This window comes from Dicentrarchus labrax, unplaced genomic scaffold (genome assembly GCF_905237075.1).
Source record: "Dicentrarchus labrax unplaced genomic scaffold, dlabrax2021, whole genome shotgun sequence".
Taxonomy (NCBI): domain Eukaryota; kingdom Metazoa; phylum Chordata; class Actinopteri; family Moronidae; genus Dicentrarchus; species Dicentrarchus labrax.
In genome coordinates this window covers 16,167,885-16,189,005 of record NW_026136723.1, presented here as the reverse complement: position 1 = coordinate 16,189,005, position 21,121 = coordinate 16,167,885, and the positions used below count along the sequence as shown (strand labels likewise).

General features: G+C 40.9%; 3 protein-coding genes across 8 annotated transcripts in view; 2 read left to right on the top strand and 1 right to left on the bottom strand.

Annotated features, from left to right (window-relative positions):
• The window catches only part of spire1a (spire-type actin nucleation factor 1a), a 29,535-nt gene extending 21,833 nt beyond the window's left edge, over positions 1-7,702 (top strand). For 2 of the 4 annotated variants that reach the window (XM_051391125.1, XM_051391127.1), the window contains 11 exons: positions 705-752; positions 1,079-1,233; positions 1,377-1,458; positions 1,578-1,720; positions 2,974-2,997; positions 3,599-3,628; positions 4,658-4,795; positions 4,908-4,978; positions 5,171-5,198; positions 5,365-5,528; positions 5,813-7,702. In XM_051391125.1, coding sequence (XP_051247085.1) covers positions 705-752; positions 1,079-1,233; positions 1,377-1,458; positions 1,578-1,720; positions 2,974-2,997; positions 3,599-3,628; positions 4,658-4,795; positions 4,908-4,978; positions 5,171-5,198; positions 5,365-5,528; positions 5,813-6,077 — 1,148 coding nt within the window. In that variant the 3' untranslated portion in view covers positions 6,078-7,702. The remainder of the gene's footprint in view (positions 1-704; positions 753-1,078; positions 1,234-1,376; positions 1,459-1,577; positions 1,721-2,973; positions 2,998-3,598; positions 3,629-4,657; positions 4,796-4,907; positions 4,979-5,170; positions 5,199-5,364; positions 5,529-5,812) is intronic. The other 2 variants (XM_051391126.1, XM_051391128.1) reach the window with 2 other exon arrangements.
• Positions 7,703-10,127: 2,425 nt separating this feature from the next.
• Positions 10,128-21,092, bottom strand: klhl38a (kelch-like family member 38a). 2 transcript variants are annotated; one of them, XM_051391130.1, is made up of 4 exons: positions 20,790-21,092; positions 12,989-14,345; positions 12,643-12,748; positions 10,128-12,059 (listed from the first exon to the last, which is right to left on the bottom strand). In XM_051391130.1, exons 2-4 carry the CDS (start codon positions 14,342-14,344, stop codon positions 11,770-11,772), a joined length of 1,752 nt encoding a protein of 583 aa, XP_051247090.1. In that variant the 5' UTR covers position 14,345; positions 20,790-21,092; the 3' UTR covers positions 10,128-11,769. The 2 variants fall into 2 exon arrangements, with proteins under 2 accessions (XP_051247090.1, XP_051247089.1); XM_051391129.1 differs by lacking the exon at positions 20,790-21,092 and adding an exon at positions 16,221-17,113.
• Positions 20,385-21,121, top strand: part of fam91a1 (family with sequence similarity 91 member A1) — a 22,031-nt gene continuing 21,294 nt past the window's right edge. For both annotated transcript variants that reach the window (XM_051391124.1, XM_051391123.1), the window contains exon 1: positions 20,385-20,693. In XM_051391124.1, coding sequence (XP_051247084.1) covers positions 20,622-20,693 — 72 coding nt within the window. In that variant the 5' untranslated portion in view covers positions 20,385-20,621. The remainder of the gene's footprint in view (positions 20,694-21,121) is intronic.

Here is a 21,121-nt window from a genome sequence, read left to right as displayed (position 1 = left end):
GCTACTGTCCCTGAGGAAGAGATGGGTCTACACAGTGCAACCTAATCTCAGGCTGTGAAATGGTCACCTTAATGTTTTTTGCTGGGAGGTGGAATAAAAACTGCTTCAGGGCAGGAATTCTATATTTTAGGTATGTTATGAAAGAATGATACAAGTTTAACAGGGTGCCCTGGATATAGTAGTTAGTCAAAAGCACTGTCTGTGGTCTAGGTGATGAGGGATAGCCATTGAGCCAGAGCCAGTAGGATGAGATTACAGATCATCGCTCTGCCTCTGCTGCCAGTTTTCCCTGCTTGTCACCCTAATCCGCTGTCACTGTGGAATATGGAAAATTACATAACACTCGTATCAGCAGCCTACCTCAGATAAATAGTTTAATGGCAGATGACGGTCTGAATGTAGCCCTGGATTCTCACAGGATGACCATAATCCAGATGAATGTACGGGAATAACCTTTTGCACTGTGGCTGCACACATTGTCTTTCTCTGCTTCCCTGGCACTCCCCTTCACTCTCCCGTCCCCTATGTGTGAATGTAACCCACTATTACACACCACCCCCTCAATTCACACCTGGTCTGACAGATGCTTGTTGCTGTCAAGTCCTCCCTGTGGTAGCAGTTTGGTGTTAGGGATGGAAATCAATAAATTAGTAAATAATGTGTGTGGGCCTACTGAAAGTTATATTTCTTTAATTCCTTTACAGGTGCAGGGAAAAGCATCAGCACTCCTCAGGACTTGTTCCGCAGCTCAGGTAAAGCACTAATGAAGCATCAGTGGTGTGATCTTTTGTTTTGGCCTCTGTCACAAAATACATATAAGAATTTTCAGTCAATTTTTCCCTTAATTAAATGATTGAGGACAGAATCTGTAACATAAGCATATGTTTGGGGCTTATCTTGGTCGCCATGTGGTCCGCGTAGACTCTGGCTGTGTGATGCAGCAACAATACAAGACACCCATAATTTACACAGGAGACATGATGGCCAGCTGTTAAGATAAGGAGACAGGTCATGATCATTTATGGTTCACTTGTAATACAACACTGTTCATAACCAAAATCGTATCGTTCACCCGCAGACACTCCTGATGCACCCAGGAAGTTGGCTGTCAGCACCCAGTCTCTGGCCAGTGGCACCATGGGACCCAATCAAGGTGGAGCGCAGCCCCTCAGCCAGAGGAAGAGGCTGCTCAGAGCGCCCACGCTGGCTGAGCTCGACAGCTCTGAATCTGATGTAAGATGTCTGACTCTGAATGGCTGTACTCATAAAATGATCATTGATCCAATTACACTGGACTGGATTTTGTTTTGCCACGCAATATTTAAAGTAATTTAAAGCTCAGTATCACCTAACTAAATATGCGTTCTGATTGACAGGAGGAGGCCACACGGAGCAGCTCCAGTATGTCCACATCTTTGATAGAGGACACGTCACCAGAATCTGTCATAGGGAAGAAGGGTAAGGGCTCACCTGGAACACCTTTTGACCATTGCAAAACATAATTCACCAGATCTTCACCAAATTTACTCTTTAGCTGTCTTTTCATGTGTTGTTCTCCTTTTGTCTTGTGTTTCCAGCTCCTCCAAATTTCCTGCCCGTCTCTGCCACCCCTCAGCCAGAAAAGCGTCAGTCTCCACAGAGGCGGCACTCTATCGAGAAGGAGGCCCCCACCAGTGTCCACCCCTTTGCACCTCCATCCAGACAGACCTCCAAGTCTTTGGTACGTCAACTGTAGAAGCTATTTCTATTGGATTATTTATTAAGGCCTGTTAATGGATGAATTAAATCTTTAAAGTTGAAGACAGATTTCTAACATCCCAACTTTTTATAAACATTATATTACTTCCATAACAGATACTACTATGTCAATTATAAATACACTTACATTAGTGATTAAGATTAGATTAAGATGATATATCATGTTCTTTATCGATATAATTATGATTATTCTCCTTAAATGCCATCAGGATCTCTAATGAGTAAGATGTTAATCAGTCTGAACAATCGTAAAAATATAGTAGTTCAAAGAATTTAGTTCAAAGTACAAAGAATTTGTAGAGTAACAAATCATACAAATGGACTTGATAGTTTAAATGAACTCCGGCTGAATCTACAAACAACCTTGGACATACAATAATATAGCTGTTGAATTTACTCCCGTCCTGTGACTGGTCATTTGTCTTCCATGAGGTCATTGGTTGGTGACTCTGTGTCGGTCGTATGATTCCAGGCAGCGAGGTTGATGGATGTAATTGAAACCACAGGACAGGCCGCTGTATGAAGGGATTTAGATGGAATTGGTTCATTCTCACCACTTGCGAGTTTAATAGCAGACTTCTGGCGCCAAACCGGTTCTCCTTGTTCCAACCACCCAAAGATTGTCAAATCAGAAAAAATGCAGTTAAAATCCTGGAGGAGATGGCTCTCCGGGGATAGGTTTACATTATTCTTTTACAGTATCTCCCTCTTAAAATTAGCCACCATTTCTCTTATGTTTCTATTTTAATGACCAAAGGAAAGTTAATACTGAGTATATCAATCGGATATTGCTGATTATTCACTTTGAAAGCAATAGCATTATTTATTAAAAGTAACATTTTTAAGTTATTGACTGTCCTTTATGCATTTCATGTTAGTGATTACTTCCTGTCTTGTTTTCTAATAATTAGAATAAAAATGTCTGTCCGATTGAAGTAATCAAAAGCAACATTCACAGTTTTCTAGTCCTTTTCATAATAAAATCAAATAATAATTTATTTCACCAGGAGCCGTGTTTCTTTTCCTTTTTTAATACAAGCACATGTTCAAACATGAGCTTCTCTTGTAGATGTAAAACAGTAAGATCCTTGTTGCAGTTCCCCTCCCTTTCTGGTACTCATGTATGTTATATCTTATTAAAATGTTTAAACTAGTCAGCTGTCTTATACCAAAGACTTACTTTCCATCACTTCCTGTTTTTATATAATGCTGCAGCTGATTGAGGAGCCCAGTGCCAAGGTAACTTGGTCAACCTTTTGTCTAACCATTACCATAAGCCCTTTTTTTTTTTTTTTTCTACATTTACCTTCATTATAGCATTTCTTCTGGGACAGATTATGGGAGACACAGGAAGCAGTGATGTGTAAGATGTAGGTGTGCACCATCAGTAGACACCAGCTGTGATCTTTTGTGACTGTGAGAGAGAAGACAGAATGAAATCACGAAATGAGGAAAGCTGCCATCTCAATGAACGACCCCTTTTGAGAAGGATGCTGTCAGATGATTTTTCTGTCATGGGACTTCCTGTTATGAAGTTCTGCTTTAATGGATGAATACACACAAGATGAAATAACAGTTAATTAATGTTATGACCTATGAGAGAGTTTGTGAAATAATGTATGAACTCTTGTAACTCTTCCAAAACCTTAGTAAACATTTATTTTTTGCTCAGTTGTTAATACCAGATTTATCATTTGACATTTGTCAGTCTCTCAAAATGTCCTCTAACAGATGTAGTTCTTGTATTAAATGATATCAAGCGTACTGCATGTGATTAGCTTGTTGGAATATAAGGTCCTGCTTCTGTTTGAATGTCCTGTTCCCTCTGTCTGCTGGTCAGGTGGAAGCTGCCAGTGGTGCTCAGGGCACGGTATGTCACTGTTACTGCTTATCATCAAAGGCACAGAACACTGTGTGGGGAACCCATCCAGAAAACTGTATAATTCAATAGACTTGTTTTAGATGACTGGGTCCATTTGTGTGAATGGGAGATCAGCGGCATAATGAAAATAGCTCAGGGAAGGTTAAGAAGAAGAAAAGAGTTGCAAAATGATCTGTAAACATTCACAGCAGAGTCTGACATTTTCTAATCCAGGCCTATGGAGATAAATGATTGGAGAAGAAGTTCCCTGAGCAATTTTCACTTCTGAGGAGTTTGACTTTGGGTCGATTGGCTCTAAAGTTGAGACAAAAGATAGATGATTATGTTGAAAGTGTAAGCTCCCAGCTATGTCACAGATCTCCTGCCGACAAAAGCTTGCACCATGATGGGGTCCACTTGCAAATTGGTTGAGTTGAAATAGTGATAAAACATTAATTTGTATGGAAAACAGTCATAGTATTGTTGAAGGTCCATTTAGTGTTGTTAAAATTAAACATGGTTCAATTCACCATGTTGAGCTGCCTGACTTCTAAATTTAGAAACAGTTATCTGTTGAAGCTGTTTTTTGTTAGTTTTTAATATGGACCTGTGGTCAGGAATAAGGAAAATAGAATAATTGAATGAAGTAAACTGACTGCCAAAAGCTGTGGACCACCATCATGACGGGTGTGTTGCATCACCAGGATGCTGTGTATTTCACTGTTCATTGTCACGCTGTCATGTTGACGGGAAACATCACATGACGTGGGTCACAGAAAGCAAAGAATACCCGTGTTTTCACCTTCACAACCTCATCGCATGCTTGGTATTTTGGTAAAGTGGTGTACAGTGGTTGTTTTTATTTTGGTGAAGTCAGTATGACTGCATTGCTTGGACTGCGCATTTAGTCACATTAACACCTTGTTAGTCTCGTTGGCAGCAGGTCTCATCACTTCTTGCTGTTGCACGGTTTTGGGTTATCCGTATCCTGATCTGCATATGTGAGGGTTGGTGTGTTGATGTGTTTTTTTTCTCCAGGAGGAGTTCTGTTACCCGGTGGAGTGTCTGGCTCTGACGGTGGAGGAGGTGATGCACATCAGGCAGGTTCTGGTCAAGGCCGAGCTGGAGAAGTTTCAGCAGTACAAAGACATCTACACAGCCCTCAAGAAAGGAAAGGTACACACAGCATGAAGGGTTTTTGTTATCAGTGAGACAGTTTTCCTCACAATTTCTTATTTAATATTATTCTGTGCACCTCATTCACCTCAACTCCTGCTCTCCTCTTTAGCTTTGTTTTTCGTGTCGGACCAAGAGGTTCTCTCTCTTTACCTGGTCCTACACCTGCCAGTTCTGCAAAAGGTAAATTCAGTCTCTGTTACTAGAACTTTTCAATTTAAAGGCTTTGATAAGGAAGATAAACACATGGAATAAAAAAAGTTATGTTTTATGTTAAACTGTCCATCATGAGTCAAACTATGCACTAGAAGTACAATGCTAAATTGGTGCAGTACAGTTTTAAATATAGCATCTGTTAATTTTTATCTTCTCCAGGCCTGTGTGTTCGCAGTGCTCTAAAAAGGTAGGAAGCTCTTCGCTCACATTTAACACACTTTTAAACGCTCACTTTAGAATTGTTGACACTCTTGACACCTGTATGCTGCACCACGTGCACCCACAGGTGCTTCATAAACTACATATACTGTACAGTTTGTTTTTAACCATTTTGTGTATCTTTTTTACCTTAGATGCGGCTGCCGTCTAAGCCCTACTCCACATTGCCCATCTATTCTTTGGGCCCCAGTGCTGCGGCTAAAGAAGAGGCGAGTGGAGCGTCTGCCCCTGCTGAACCAGAGAAGCACCCGTTTGGGTCCGGACATAGCCGACACAGCCTACGCAGAAGTGTTTACAAGTATGTTATTGTAGAACAGTTTTTTTCTGTTTCTTTTTATTGTTTGTTTACACAATAATACAAGTCAAAATACATACACGAAATATAAGAACGGAAGGAACCTCGAAAGGCTTATTCAGGGTCCTCCCTAAAACCGAAAAAACACATAGCACAAACATTCTCTATATATACGACATAGACAAGCATAAATGTAATGTAAAAGAAAATGTACATAGTTAAACTGAGGAAATATGGTCAAAATGCTTTATCAGATCAGTTTATTCATTCTTTCTTTCTGTCCTCAGGTTGTCTAAGCACAGTAGTAGCAGTAAAGAAGGCCGCTCACAGGATGAGCCAGAGCTGCCCAAAGAGCTTACTGAGGACTGGGTCACCATGGAGATCTGTGTAGACTGCAAAAAGTTCATCACGGAGATCATCTCCTCCAGCAAGCGCAGCCTGTGCGTGGCTACCAAGCGCGCCCGCCTCAATCGCAAAACCCAATCCTTCTACATGTCCTCATCTAACTCTGTCAACTTCAGGCCCTCTGAGCGCACCATCAATGAGGTGTAGAACGTAGAACTGCCTTGTCGTCCACGCTTCCTTTAGAGCTTAGTCGTTCAATGGGAAAAAAAAAATCCCCTCTTAGTCTCGTTTTGACACGAACTGGTTCACTGTGAAGATGAAGCCAGGCCCATCCCAAAGTTAGAAAGGGGTTCTTATATCTTACCCCCCCCGTCTCAGGAAAAGTTGGCATGCTATGATTGGTCATGACTGGTCAGGACTCGAGAGTAGTTGCCAGATAACAAAGGAAAGCCATGTTTCTATGAGTCAATGATAATTCAGGATACGCTCGGTAAAATGAACAAATTAAGCTGCTGATGTCACTGTTGCGAGCCAGGTAGGAGAATGTATATGTGACAAGAAGAGCGGGATCGGATGACAGAAAGCCAAAAGCTGCGGTGATGGCGTGTAAATAGTAAAAAGGCCCATCCCCAATCTTAGCTATCAATACATTTTCCAGTTCCTGTTTACTTCTAGCACTCAGGAAGAACAACAGATTGTCGTTGTGACAGAAATGCACTGTAGATCCTGCTATCGGGTCTGTTGGGGTAGATCTCTGCCACTCCCCTGCCCCCCTCTTTTTCTTCCAGCAACAATTATGCCAAATGTTACATGTTTTTTTTTTTTTTCTTTTCTTTTTTTTAGCCAGTTTAAATGTATATAATACTGTTCTCTTATGTTATAGGGATGACACATTGAGGGGTGAGAATGGCCAGATTATTTCTCTGGGTGGGTTTTAGCTATTAGTTGTATATTCAATTCTGTGCCTGGTGCCAAAATGTAATTTCTTTCTTTGAATGCCTTTGTAGTTACGGACCTATTGTACATATGTGTGATAAACTCAATGGGAGACATTTTAGGGTAATCCAAGGTTTGGTTTCTTGCCCTTCCATGTTCCAAGATGGGCAATAGAAGCACAGAAATGTTGGGTTACAAATGTGTACATGTTGTATATCTTAATTGTTCCAAATTTAATATAAAAAATCCTAACTAAGTAGAAGTATAATTTTACCATGTTTTAAGATTTCTGCCTCTGGAGTTTATTTGAAATTCATCTCTGAAAACTTTATTGTTAGTGTTATTTGAATTTAATATTAAGATTTTATTTCTATTGTATAGTTTATGAACTCAGTGTTAAAATACTCCTAAATCACAAATCGCACTTTTATTGGACCAATTTATTGTTTATGTTGGGTTTTTGTCTTAATTAATAATAATTGTCTGTTTAATAATATAAGTCTTCGTTTGTCAGCTCTCGGGGGGGTCTATAGTGCCATTTCCCAGGGTTCCTCGTGAATGAAAGTGTGTTTGAATGGCTGCTGGTTGTTTGTTAAAATGCAATAATGGCCAAAACAAAACACTCCATTGAATTGAATGTAGGCATTTTAACATGTGGAACTGTCATTGAATATGCTTTATGAACTTTTATTCCTGTTCAAAAGACACACACACACACACACACACCAAGTGAACACAAAGCCTAACCAGCCTGTTAAATACTGATGCCATGTTCCAGTGAAACCATACATATGACCAGTTTAATTTTGTCCTCCTGTAAGGAATGTATGCATGCTGTGCTATGATCTGTTTGTTTTTATCAAAGGAATTATAATAAAATCATCATGATTCTTAAAGTTGACTCAAGTATCCTATTGCAAAGAATTTAACCTGGGGTTACACAAATGTGCCATGTAAGAGCACACAAGTGCAAAGTCACATTAGACGACAGCAGAGGGCGGTAGAGGTACAATGAAATGAAATCTTTGTTGCACTTCACATCAGCCTGTGGTGTCGAGGACATCAGGTGGTGGAAGCTGTGCATTGCAGGTATCTTAAGTTACACTGAGAAATTTGTTGTCTAGCAAAAACTCTTAACTCAATCGACAAGCTGCAATCATTTTAGAAATGGTTATATTTTCTATAATATTATATATTTTTAAATATATATTAAGTATTACTCTAGTATTCCAGTAAATAAAAATAAACCATGCACAATATCAAAATAAATTTAATCTGTTGCTTGTTTTCCTACTGCTACTGTAGGAATAGTCCATCTAGCTTTGTAGCTTTAAGAATTAAGAGTGCTGAACGTTTGAGTGTATATACTGTCTGCACTTATTGTCTAAACCATATCAAACAGAACCATTAGTTGTAGCATAGTTGTATATTTCCAAATATATGCTGTAACTAAACAGGGTTGTCTATCTAGTCTCAGTAGGAGTATGAATGAAAAAGGTATAATCTCTCAGCATTTGGGGGGGCTTTTATTAATGGATAGTGACAGCTGGCAAGAGAGGGAGGATAACACGCAGCAAAGGGCCACAGGTCAGATTCGAGCCCTGAGCCACTGCAGCAGGGTCTCAACCGGGGTACATGGGATCCCAGCTCTATCAGGTGGCTATCAGGGTGCCCCATCTCTTGGCATTTCCACTCCACCTCTGAGTGTATAGGTGTAAACCTTTTTAATCCCCCTATCCATCACATTAACACCGGCGGGTGTAGTGTTACAGACTGGCAATAGGCCCTCTCACATGACACAGCAGGGAAACCCCTCAATTAGTATTTTACACTTCTTAAAACAGATGCACCCGGATGTTGTCGTTTCTTGAACATGAACTATCTGTATAAGGGTCTTTAAAACTTGTTTTTAGAAAGGAGAAATTAATATTACTGATTGATTTTACATTGTGTTTCATGGTTTTACTGTGTAAAAGCTGACAAATTATTCAGACTTTGCCTGATAAAGCACATAGGGGCTTGTTTAAAACCCCCCACAAGGTTTATGTAGGGTAAGGTTTATACTGGTGGCTCCATATGCATATAGTTCCTCTAACCACAATTGCTGTATGTGTGTGTCTGTGCACACAGACACACACACACCCAGAGAATGGGCTAGCAATGAAATGCTATCCCTTGATGGGTTAGTAACAGACACTGAAAATAACCTGCCAGGCCACAGCCTCCCTGAAGGGTGACCCTCACACACTGGTTTCTATGGAAAGACAGCAAGCAAACAGACAGTCAATAAACAGTCTGAAGAGGCTGTGTATTTAGCAGCAGCTCAATAAAAAGTTTCACAACGTGTTGTTCTGAAATGCTGCTCTGGCTAACTGAGTCAAGCATATGACATCTGACTCAGCTGATGGCAAATAATTCTTAATGGTCACAGTCATTGTTTATGGGTTCAAACTTGAAGGTTTCAAGTCTGTGTTTAGACATTCTGCTGGATGTTATGTACTAGTGTGTGTGTGTGTGTGTGTGTGTGTGTGTGTGTGTGTGTGTGTGTGTGTGTGTGTGTTGATAATAATTAGGTATCAGGTATTAAATCCTCACACATACACAGAGGGGTATTTTGAGGCATTCAGAGTGACCAGGCTAACAAGGAGCCATTTAACTCACTGACAGTCTGGGCTTGCTAATGTGCAGTGTGATGAAATTCCCATTTGGTTGCTGATCCTGGGCAAGTTTCAATGTTTCCCCACTAATGGGCAGGGATTAAAATGTAAGAGTGAAATCTGATCTTGCATCTCTTCCCCTAAGGTCAACTTCAGCGGAGGGCTGCATACAAGTAGGCCATACCATACAAACAGTGAGCCTCTCAGGGGGGAAACTGGTAACTAGATATTTAGTCTACATGTGGAGCTCCTCTTGCCAGACGCTCTTTATGATGAGAATGTGGCCTGAAGGGTCAAGAGGTTGGCCCATGTCAGTCGTACTGTAACGTAAAGCTACGTATTCATTAAATGCCAGACAAACTATCATTATCCCTAAAATATTACACCCAAGTTAAATATAATGCAGTATTTCTGTGGACTTAATGATGTATGGAGAACAAATGTGTTACCTGATAGCCAGCGAACATGTTTCTGTGTCCGTGTCAACAATGTTCCCTTGAGTATGAAGGGAACATGACTCAGCCAGTCCGCAGACAAATGGAGAACCATTTAAATCGGCAACAAGTTCAACTAAAGACAGTCCAGTAAAACAATGACAAAACCAGTACCGCTGTCCAAAACAGAGTCTGTAATTTGTTCTTGTGTGCAGAGAAATTCAAAGCAATAAATTAGAAATGGGATTTTCTTTGCAGTATCACCACATACATAAAGATAAATAACAGTGTTCCTTTATAAACCAAACAGAGAAAACAATATCCAAAATATAAGCATATTGTACAGAAGGAAATAAAACAATTTAAAGAAAAAATATGCAAGAGAAAGTCAATTGTGCAAGTAGCAGCGACACATTTTGCATCATGCAGTTGATCAGAGATGCAGTCTTCCAATGAAAGACTCACTACAGGGATGCATGCCATGGATAATCCAATGGGGTGATAATAGGGTTGCCATGGCAATTGTTACCATGGGCAGGGGATGGAGCACAACAGTGAATGTGTGCTCCTTAAGGGTCAAGAGGGTTACAGTGGCAAGACAGAGGTAACAGTAATGGCCTGTAATGATGGTTCCACAGTGTCACTGTCTGACATCTTCCTCTGATATGTTACTGTTTTTGTTCTCTTTGACTATTTCCTCAGATAAACAGAAGATTTATTTCAGATCAGTGAATATGTTAGTGAGAAACCACCAGCAGGATACATGTGTACATGCAGGCTCACGTTGGCTACAAACCCTGAAAAACCCCGTCCCCATTTCCAGTCATAGTTGCCCTTGGAAAGTCACTGCATCCCTGCCACGCACTTGCCCTCAAAGGCAGCGTTGTCACATGTCCTTACATCAACATAGCTGCCTGTGAAGCCATTTTCTTCATCTAACAATTGTACACAGTGAAATTAGAAGTAAACCGCCTCTGAACTACTCAACTATTTGTGTTTTCAGTGCTTCAACTCATCTCAAACATGTATTTTTATGCTACTCCATATTAAATACACTGCACTATGTTGCAAGCAAAGACACGCATGAATCAATGCAGATCATGCTTTGTTGGGGGTTGCAGGAACAATTCTCAGGCCAGATAAACTGGAATTAAGTTGGCCCAGATAATTTCATTTAAGTAAAATTGTGCTTCTCAGCAAACATGATAGATTATTTTGCAGGGGAAGCTTGTCCACAACTCTGTGTGACTCTGTCACAATTGTTCTCATCAACAAGTGCACTCTGATAGAAACATGTGGGTCAATGAGGAATGTATTTTCTATAAAGTGCAAATTTATTAGCTGTCTGTTCTGTCACTTTCAGTTTTACATGACAAGCACAGAGTTAATAAGCAGCCACAGATGTAATTCCCTATGTATTTAATTGTCACAGGGAAGTCAGCTGCAGCTGCCAGCCAGTGATATGCAGTGTATAAATGTCTGGGAAATTAAAGCATTAACACTTTTAGTTACCATCAAACGAGTGCAGCCATCTGCAGAAACAGCTTTTTGGATTACTTATGTGTCTGAACAGCTGCTTGTTGTGTAAGTATTTTCTGCCTCTCGTCATCTCTTGGGTTCTCAGTTCAGTTCCCCTCCAGGTGCCTTAGACACGACACCTCTGCTCGTCAGCTGAGCTCTCCTTTGATTCAGAGGAAACCCTGCCTGGCCTAACATGCCGCTAAGTTGTGGCAAAGACTGAGCTGCGTGAAGGAATGCAGTCAGTTTGAAATGGTTTCCCATTTGTGTAGGTAGAGGCCAATAAATCATGGCAAAGGGGAGGTGAAGAACACGTAGCAAAGCATTCACCCAAGTGGCTGGTTGGGTGGTGGGTCATGGTGGGTTGGGTCTGTTGGAAACGCAGACCAGCGGCAGGGAGCCGTGGTCAAATAGCTTGTAGGGCAAAGAACCTTTTGAGGTCCAAATGTCAGTCTTGGGGTCGTAACACTCGAAGCAGTCCGAGTCCTCGATGACATCGTGGCCGTTGAGAATGCGTCCACCGGTGACGTAGAGCTTGTTGTTGATCACTGTAGCGCTGTGATGCATCCGCCGCTCCTTTAGGTTCTCACACTTAACAAATTTGTTGGCTTTGGTGTCGTAGGCAATCATTCGCCTGGTGTATCCTGGAGATTGAGAGTTTGTATTCAGCCAATGTTAACTTTAATTATATGATATCTTATAATGTCCTCATTATCAACAAATCCAATTATAAAAACCAGCAATGAATTGACAGCAAGTGTCGTTTGTGTATCAAAGCTTGATTTAGCTCATTCCTCTGTGCCATAGAGCTCTATTGTTGTCCAAAATCTATTAAAAACACCTCCCTGAGCCACATGTTGCAGTGGGTGTGACAGTGAACTTGGGCACTGTAATTAGAGTCATTCCCACATACATCGTCCTGATGCTGGAAATACTTACTAGAGCACCAAATGTGTAATAATCTGCAACTGAAATAGGTCCAAAACAAATGCTCTATTTATTCCTGTCTGAGTAACGTTTGCTAAAAACTGCAGCGCCCAGCTGTTTTATGAAAATACTTAGCCATTTGTGAGGTGTTATTTTTAAAGATTTACATCTTCAGTATCGAGAGACAGGCTACTTGATCTAAAAATCAATTAAAATTCACACCTACTGTAAAGATGTTAATGACTACATTTGTAAAATAAAACTACGTAACAGCTGGGGAAAAGCATTCATTGAGCTCACCTCCTATGATGTAGATCTTGTCTTCGATGACAGCAGCAGGAGCACAAACGTTTTTCACCGTCCTTGTCTCTAGTCTGGACCACAAGTTGCGAGATATGTGATAAACCTGGTGACACACCACAAACATCAACAGACAGTCAACCCGTTCACTACAGCATCAACAATTGTAGTTTGCTGTCTGCTTGTGTGACATCCTAGAGTTTCTGAAGACTTTTGATTTAAAATGTTCTATCTGCAAATACTGACAATGAATTCTGTTTAAGGCCATGTTTGTATTTGAGTGGCAACAAAACAGGAATTGGACTTGAATTGATTTAGAACTGCTAAAATGAGGAGTCTTCTCTACCTGTATCAGCCTGACCGGATTCTGCATGGCGTCCTCCCCTCCAAAAACATAGATCCTCTGATCGCTGGCTGCAACAGCTGGATGTAGCACCGCTGTGGGCATTGGTGCCATGGCCTCCCATTGATTAAACATACTGTTATATCTCTCTACTGACTGAGAGATTTTCTTGTCTACCCCAATGCCTCCCAACACAAAAATAAAGTGCAGATAGGACACACTTTGGTGGGCATATCGTGGCTCCAACATGGGCTCAGCAGTCCGCCATTGGTTGGTCTTAAGGGAGAGTGTGTAAACTGTGGCGCTGACTGAGCTGTCACCAGATGTCATGCAGAGGCTGAGGCCGCCAAGCACATAGAGGATGCTATGAATACACACATACGCGGCTTTATAGAGGCGCAGAGGGAGCTTAGCCAACCACTGCCAACGATGAGTCCTTTCATCATATAGCAGGGCTTCTCGTGAGGTCTGTTCATTGTTTTTGCGTCCTCCAACCACCACCAGCGTTTCTCTGCAGGTGTAACGACGTGGTGTGGTCCAGAGTGGCTTGAGCTCTCGGCTACACTTCGTACTGACTGTAAGCATGAGGCGGCGCACTGACTCGATTATCTCAGTACAGAGGGTGGAGGACTGCACCAGTGGGTCATTGGCAATAAACTGGAAGAGGTAAGTTGGATGGATGTAGCGAAGACGGACTTTCTTGAAGAGATCATGGATTGCACCACGTCGTGAGAAGGGGTCGTGGTGGATCCATGCCAGGAGGGTCTCAAACACTTGCTCCTCCTCAGCACAAAGTCGGTCGTCTTCGAGGTAACACATGAGCTCAGGAAGTGACAACTCACAGAAGTCCTCTGTCGCAGCTACATCAGAGAAACACCTCACGGCCATCTCCTTTGCCCTCTCCCTCAAACTCTCACAGTGAAGGATCTCAGACAGCCGTATCATGCTCAGACAGTTTTCTGGACTCAGCTGCTCCTGAAGGAACATGGAACAGGCCTCAAAGAGACCTCCGTAGTGAAGCATGGATGCAGCCTGCATGAGTGGGAGCACAATCTCCATGGTGATAGTGATGCAGCCGGTGTAGACATAGTCCACGATGCCGCTGAGGACATTTGAAGAGATTCCCTTCAGATTCACTCGGGCCTGACTGCTCTCTAGAAAGTTGCTGCAGAACATGGCACGGAAGTATGGGCTGCTGGACACCAGGACGTTCCTGTGGCAGGGGACCTCCTGGTGCTCCGTGCAGAGCAGGACGTCTGTCAGGATTCGCTCCTGCCGGAGGATGTTGAGCTGGGCAAGTAAGTGGGAGGGAAGTTCTGAGTCTTTGAAAAAGAAAGCTTCTCGTGGTTTACAGGCCATTCTGTGGAAAGGGTGAAGAGAGAAATAAAAGACTCCATCATTATAGTGTTGTCTTTCTATTGTCAATTAGAAAGAGATGGTTGACAAAAACATGACATTACATAGTTATATTATACTATAGTGATAACCTGATAACTTAGATGTTGTAATCAGAAAAGTTTTATAGGGGAGGTATGTTGTTGAAGTTCAGTTACTGTATATATACCTCTTTTTAAAAAAATTGCTTGACATTTTAGGAAATATACTTCATTCATTTTCTTATGAAGAATCAGAGAAGACAATCTATACCACTCCGATGTCTGTATGTTAGGAGGCTACAGCTAGGAGACAGTTAGCCTAGCTTAGCATAAGGGCTGGAAACGGGGGAAACAGCTTGGTGGCTCTGACCAAAGGTAGCCGCTCACTGAAAAATACATTGTATCTCATTTGTTTAATTTGTAAGAAAAATGAAGTATCAAAACAACATGTTGTGGTTTTAAAGGAGGTTATGTGCCGGACTCTTTCTTGACCAGGCAAGTCTCACTGTGAGGTTGCCAGGTAAAAAAAGGAGCAGACTCCAGGAAGTCATGATGTATTTCCTAAACTTTCAAACTTACAGGAATGTAAGGACCAAAAATACATAGTGACTGAACAGAAATTGATTAGTATAAGCATTTAAATAAATATATATCTACAACACAGCATACTCTGTGGAATTACCTGATAATGCATGGTGGCACAGTTTCATTTCATTTTGTCTTTCTTCCATTTGACATTTTAACTGTCTTTCACCTTTGCCCTCAGACTAACTATGCAGATTCCTCTGATAGCAAACTCTTTCATTTATTAGCCCTCTCTTAAACTCTTAAAACTCCTGCAGAGCAGCTGTCCTTAATGTAGCGATTACTGACTCACAGATTTCTATTTTTACCCCTTCTAAGTTATCTTGATGCATCCATGTAGCATTAGGCCACAACTCCCTTATCAGGCAGTCCATCACTGCTAACATTAACAGAACTGTGTCAACACACCATCTGTGTTTGTCTCTCCATCCCCCTGAATTTCTCTCTCTGGACCTTTCGCTTTCTTGCTCTCTCTGTCGTTACATATATGTTATGTATTTCCTCCACCATATTCCTCATCTCTCATAGTCTCAGTCTGCCTCTCCTTGGCTGCAGGGTTTGTGGCGATCCTGCTGTTTAAAGAGTGGGAATTTCATTGGGCTATTAGCAACACTAAGTCTTCTAATCACCCCTGCGACAGCTACTGATTCACTCCCACTTATGGGGCCCAGCCTGTCTGATATATTTGGACCTCTGATCATTATTGTATGTTATGATATGCCAATGACTGTGAGAGACATTTTCATAACTCAGTTTCCCCTCAAGTTTAAAACAAGAAACCAAGAGTTACTCGTGATATATTGCATCAGATATAAAAACTTGAGTTATGGATAAACTATATTCAATCACTTTCTTGTTCATCAATAATGTTTCTGAACATTTATCATGTAACCAATATGGCTTTGTGTGCTCTTTTGTGACAGATCATAAATTTTTTCAAACTCCTATTCATACTGTAACAAAAAGCCAAAGCAAATATAAATATAGTATCACAAAATATTCCAGTAATAATTAAGTAATTGTAAATGTGGCACAGCTGGATTTAATTGACAGTGTCTGACTTCCTTAAACCTGAAAGTAAGCATTCAAGATCAAAATGAACTAAAATAAGGTACAGTTAAAGTAGATACTGAAGCTATTGCTGAACAAATCCAACTTTTGTGCTGTTACACAATAAGAACTAAAACACTTAAATATCATATTTGTGTCAAACGTCTGGCTGATGAACTGCCTACAGGTTCATCAGAAACATCTGTGACTGAGTGAATCCTTACCTCCTGCCCTCAGAAAATCAATAATATCCAAAAGGTCTGGTGGGTCTGGTCAGAAAAAATATCAGTTCCAATCAAAAGAAAACCAAAACAATATCCCGAGAGAAAGTGTGTAGAGTAGTCAGGGAGAGAAAAGGAGCATGACACAGAGAAACGACGAGGCTCTCCAGTTAGGCACTGCGGAGCTCGCCATGAGGCCACTGTATACATTCCTGCAGCTAAGAATAGTATCCTGGGCCACTGTGACTTCAGCCAGGCCTCTCATGTGACACAGAGCTGTTTGGTACCCAGTTGCCGGCTTAACAGCTCTGCCAGGGTCCAGTGGAGAGAGTGTTTACAATAGCCAGAGGAGGGAGAATCATCACAGGGTCCTGACTCAGCCATCGAGCCCACCCAGGCTGGTGTTTAATCAAAGTGTCCCCGAGCTGCTAACCCTTGTCCACCTTCCTGTGTCGTTTAAGCCCTCCTCTACCTCCTCCCTCTGTGTGTAACCCAGGATGAAGGTAAATATAGACCAGTGCTGATGGGCAAACTTGATCAGGAGAAACAGCTGTAAGAACTTGACTCAAGTCTGCCTCAAGATGTGCTGGTGTTTCTGTGTGTCGTCTGTGAGTATGTACAACTGGAGATGTTACTACTACTACTGACTGGTCTCAGTTACCTTGTAGCGATGTGTGTCTCATGTTGCCATAGCATCCAATACCCTCAATCTTGGATGTATTGGAGATATACGTACTGTGGTCTCAGTGGCACATTTGTCCTAATAAAATCTAGTTTCTGACTGTCTATGAGTCCATACTTTAAGGTTCATGATATTTTTTACTACAGTATACAACATTCAAAAATATTACCCAATTAAAATGGAGTAATATTGTGGAGAACTCATTGGATTATAGAGTAACGGGGGTCCCAAGCTAAATGTGGTTTCTGCTGCTGTGTTTCAGCAGTTGAACATGTTTAATGTGAACTAGCAGCTGGAGGAAATGTTCAGTTACATTATGATTAGTAATGCAACTTAATATAACTCTGATAAGGTGTTAAAGGACCAGTATGATTTAAAAGCATCGAGCAGTGAAGGTATCGATTGCAACTAACTGAACACTGCTTATGTCTACATTTGAAAAACAGGAAAAGGCCCTATAGCCAGTGTTTGGTTTGTTCCTTCTGGGCCACTGTAGAAACATGGCGGACTCCATGGAAGGTGACCCACGGCATCTATCAATAAAACGGCTCATTCTAAGATAATGAAAACACAACAATTCCTATATTCAGGTGATGATTATTATACACTAATGAAAATACGCCAATCATATTCCATTTCTACTAATAGATCCTCCTTACACACTGGACCTTTAAGAGAGTGAGTGAGCTTATATCAATAAGATAAAATTACAATTACATTATTTTTTTTCTGTGAATCCGTTGTACGTATTTGAATCCAGGTTGTCAATGGCGGACTCCACCACTAACAATGAAAACTACCCTATTAAGAGTCGTTACAGAATGTGAATGTAAAAAATATTTATACCTGTTTCAGTTTATGTTTTTTCCTCATTACACAACATGCCTTCTTTTTTTCATGTTTTTAGGATTTAATAATAGCCTTGATGATATGATGGAGATGTTTAACAGTGTTATCCTGACAAAATTATGTTTTTCTTTTATGACTTATTTTTCTAATTAATCAATTCAGGTCTCTATAAAGCCTTCAGAGAAGGAAACTGCTCACGTGTCCACATCGAAACCAAAGCCTTTGACAAGAGGTGACAAGCAGACATTGCTTTACTTTAAGGGGTCACAAACCAACAAAAACTTCAAAACAGAAGAACAAGCAGTAGATTCTCAAACCTTACTGAGATATAAAAATGAATCTGAACAGAATCTCTTGATTCTCTGATGGGCAAGATTAAAAGAGAAATTGTTTCCACTCATACTTTCTGGAGACAGATATAGTTCTTGGGTATTTGTGCCTCCTTTTCCTCTCAGCTGATATCTCTAAGTTGTCATTCCTGTATCTCACGAGGGGGCCTTATCTCGCACTTCTACTCCTTGCAGCGCCGGAGGTAGTGAGATGAATTATTGTCATGTTTGTTTAGTAGCACATGACAAGGAACTGGAGTTACATCTGGACAGATTGAATGACATAGCTGCAAGAAAGTGAGCTGTCAGCAAGTCAGACATCATGACATGTGAGCAGACGCAGCTTTGGTGGACTTTGTCACACAGTGAAATCCTACACTCTGTTACCAGTTACCAAGTGACAGCTTCATGCTCACAGGTCATGGTGTGTACGAAAGACTCCTACAGGGGCGAAGCTGAAAATCGGACATAAACCAGTTTGTTAAAGAAATGCAGGCTGAGGTAAAATATGAAGATTAGAATATCTCACTTTCACTTCATCTGGCTCAAAACCTTCTTGATCCAGTGATATTTCTAATATAATAAGATAAAATTGGATTTACTGGAAGCTGTTTAAAAAGCCAAATGAAAAGGGAATTTCTGTTTCAATGAAATTTAATAATGTGTAACAATAAGTACTCAAATTCTGCCGAAACATTTCTTTATTGCAAACATGAGGCTTTATTCTGGTAGGAATGTATGATAAATATGGTTCAGTTAAGAGCATGACGGGGCAACATCAGGTTGACAACCCCACCGTGTTTTGAAGTAACACTGCAGAATTTTTTTATGTGAGAGCTCCTCAGCCTTGGGACCAGTACAACAAGGGGGGGGGTCAAAGAATATGTAAACAGGATTTGATGCTTTTCTTGATGCTTTTATGTTTTGAATTATGTTTTGTCAGTGAATAAATCAAAATTAACTTGAAACCTGACCTTGACAATTTGAATAATAATTTCCATATTAGCAATTTCTATATAAAATAAAAAATTCCTCCATGCTCTTGAAAAGAGAGCACCTGCTTTGTTGACTTTTTTTGGCCCTGAATTTTTCCTGTTAAAATCTAAGTTTTAGGAACTTAATCATTTCAGTTTTGTGCTTATACGGTAAGTTGCACAATCTTAAATTTATGTTTAATCCAATTAATGATAACACAGTAAAATGGGCCAGGGTAATGTTATTTCACAACATACAAACTGTACACATTACATAGTGAGGGAGAAATAAAGTCTTTTATACTTTAATTTTTGTCAATAAATCCCATTAAAAGACGAAAACCAAGTGATCCTATATTGTTTGTGTATCCAACGCAATATATCTTATTCCTCTGAGAACTCCCTTGTTATCCTGAAACTATTAAATGCTCATCACTGATGTACACTGTTGCACTGGGAGACATGAACATACTAGAGTTTATTTGGAGTCAATCACACATACGCTGTCCTGCTGTAAATACTCATAGAGCACCAAAAGGTGCAATAATTCATGGGTGAAAAAAACCCAACAAATACACTTTTGTTTGGGTAATGTTTTACTAAAAACTACAATGATCTGCAGTTTTTTGGATATTCCATAGTTTAAAAAATATATAAAGAAGCCTAAGTATTAATGGCCTGTTTTCAGGAATTATTAGGATCAGTGCCTTAACCTCAAACATATTTAAGACAGGGAGTAGAATAAAAAGTTCCCTAAAATTATCAGGAAAACTTTTTATGAAATTCTGCTCAAAAATGAATGCAAATCACTTGTTTTACACACATTTCCTGCAGTTATCATGTTCACTATTTGTTTTTATTGTATAGTTTATTAGTTGTTTATTAGTTTGTTATTATTATGCATTGCATATATTATGTAATATCCATACAATATGTCACTCTAGTCAGGGGCCATCAGTTTACTCAATTATAGAAAAGGAGTTCCCTTAAGGAGAAAGGTTGGGAGCCACTGGACTAACACACTGTAGTTTTCTCATTAGATTTGTTAATAAGAAACATATAGACTAAAACCTGATTAAAACCTATCCTTTGATAGGGGCCCCGCAGCTAACGTTGGCCCCCAAGGGCCTCCCGCAGGTCAATCCTTCCATGAATCTCAACACATCTTTCTCAGTAGGGCTGGGCATGCCTGTGTTTGTCTCGATAACAAACACAATGTTTTAAGGTTAAACACCATTGACCATGACACCCAGATCAGCCTCTTATAATCCCACCGTTTCCCATTTGTCTCCCAGCTCTCGAGCTCCATTCACAGCGACGGTCACGCCTCGACAGGAAGTGACGAATGTGGCCACGAGCGTGACGAACGGCTCGTTCGAAAATACAACAAGGAAGTGGCCGTTAATTGTAAAAGGAAAATAACCACCGGACAAAAACATCTCTTCAAACCGGGGGGTCGGCCTCGCTCGGTTGTTGGGTGTCGGGGGGGTAAAGTCACCGTGGACTTGCCCGAGAGCCCGTTTCTGATCATCTCGAGGGATTCTGCTTTTAGCCAGCTAGCTAGCTAGCGATGAACACGGACGTGGAATTTCACATCAGGCAGAATTACCCGTGGAACAAACTCCCAGCTAATGTCAAACAGGTACTGTGTCTTAACGTTTCCACAGGGGCAGGGTGAGAGGGGAGTACCGCTGTGTCCTGTGTGTGTGTGTGTGTGTGTGTGTGCGGTGGGGTGAACCTGTCAATGTCACCGCGGTGCACTCTGTCATACAGGCAGCTGTCAGGGTCGCACGACTCGCTGTAACCTCCTCTGCTAAAGGTTTCAGCATTCAGCCGGAGCCATAGCGGACCGTCGGTACATTACAGCCATTGCGAGCTACGCCGCCTCTGCTTGACTCCACTGGCGTCACATGACTGATGGTTTGATAGGTGGCACCACATGATGCTAGCGCGTGCATGTGCCCTGCAAGTATTGCAGTCACATCTTTTGGTGCACAGTGTGTAAAATACATGCAGTGTCGGGAAAGAACAACATCTGAGGGGGGGGAGATGTATTTTTTTTGTACTATT

What these genes read in the sequence shown, in the direction of transcription:
- klhl38a (XM_051391130.1), bottom strand. Translation starts at nt 14,344, where the DNA reads ATGGCCTGTAAACCACGAGAAGCTTTCTTTTTCAAAGACTCAGAACTT. An exon ending in ATCCGGTCAGGCTGATACAG is followed by an intron (nt 12,749 to 12,988) that starts GTAGAGAAGACT and finishes GTGTGTCACCAG; the next exon opens with GTTTATCACATATCTCGCAA. An exon ending in CAAGATCTACATCATAGGAG is followed by an intron (nt 12,060 to 12,642) that starts GTGAGCTCAATG and finishes CTCAATCTCCAG; the next exon opens with GATACACCAGGCGAATGATT.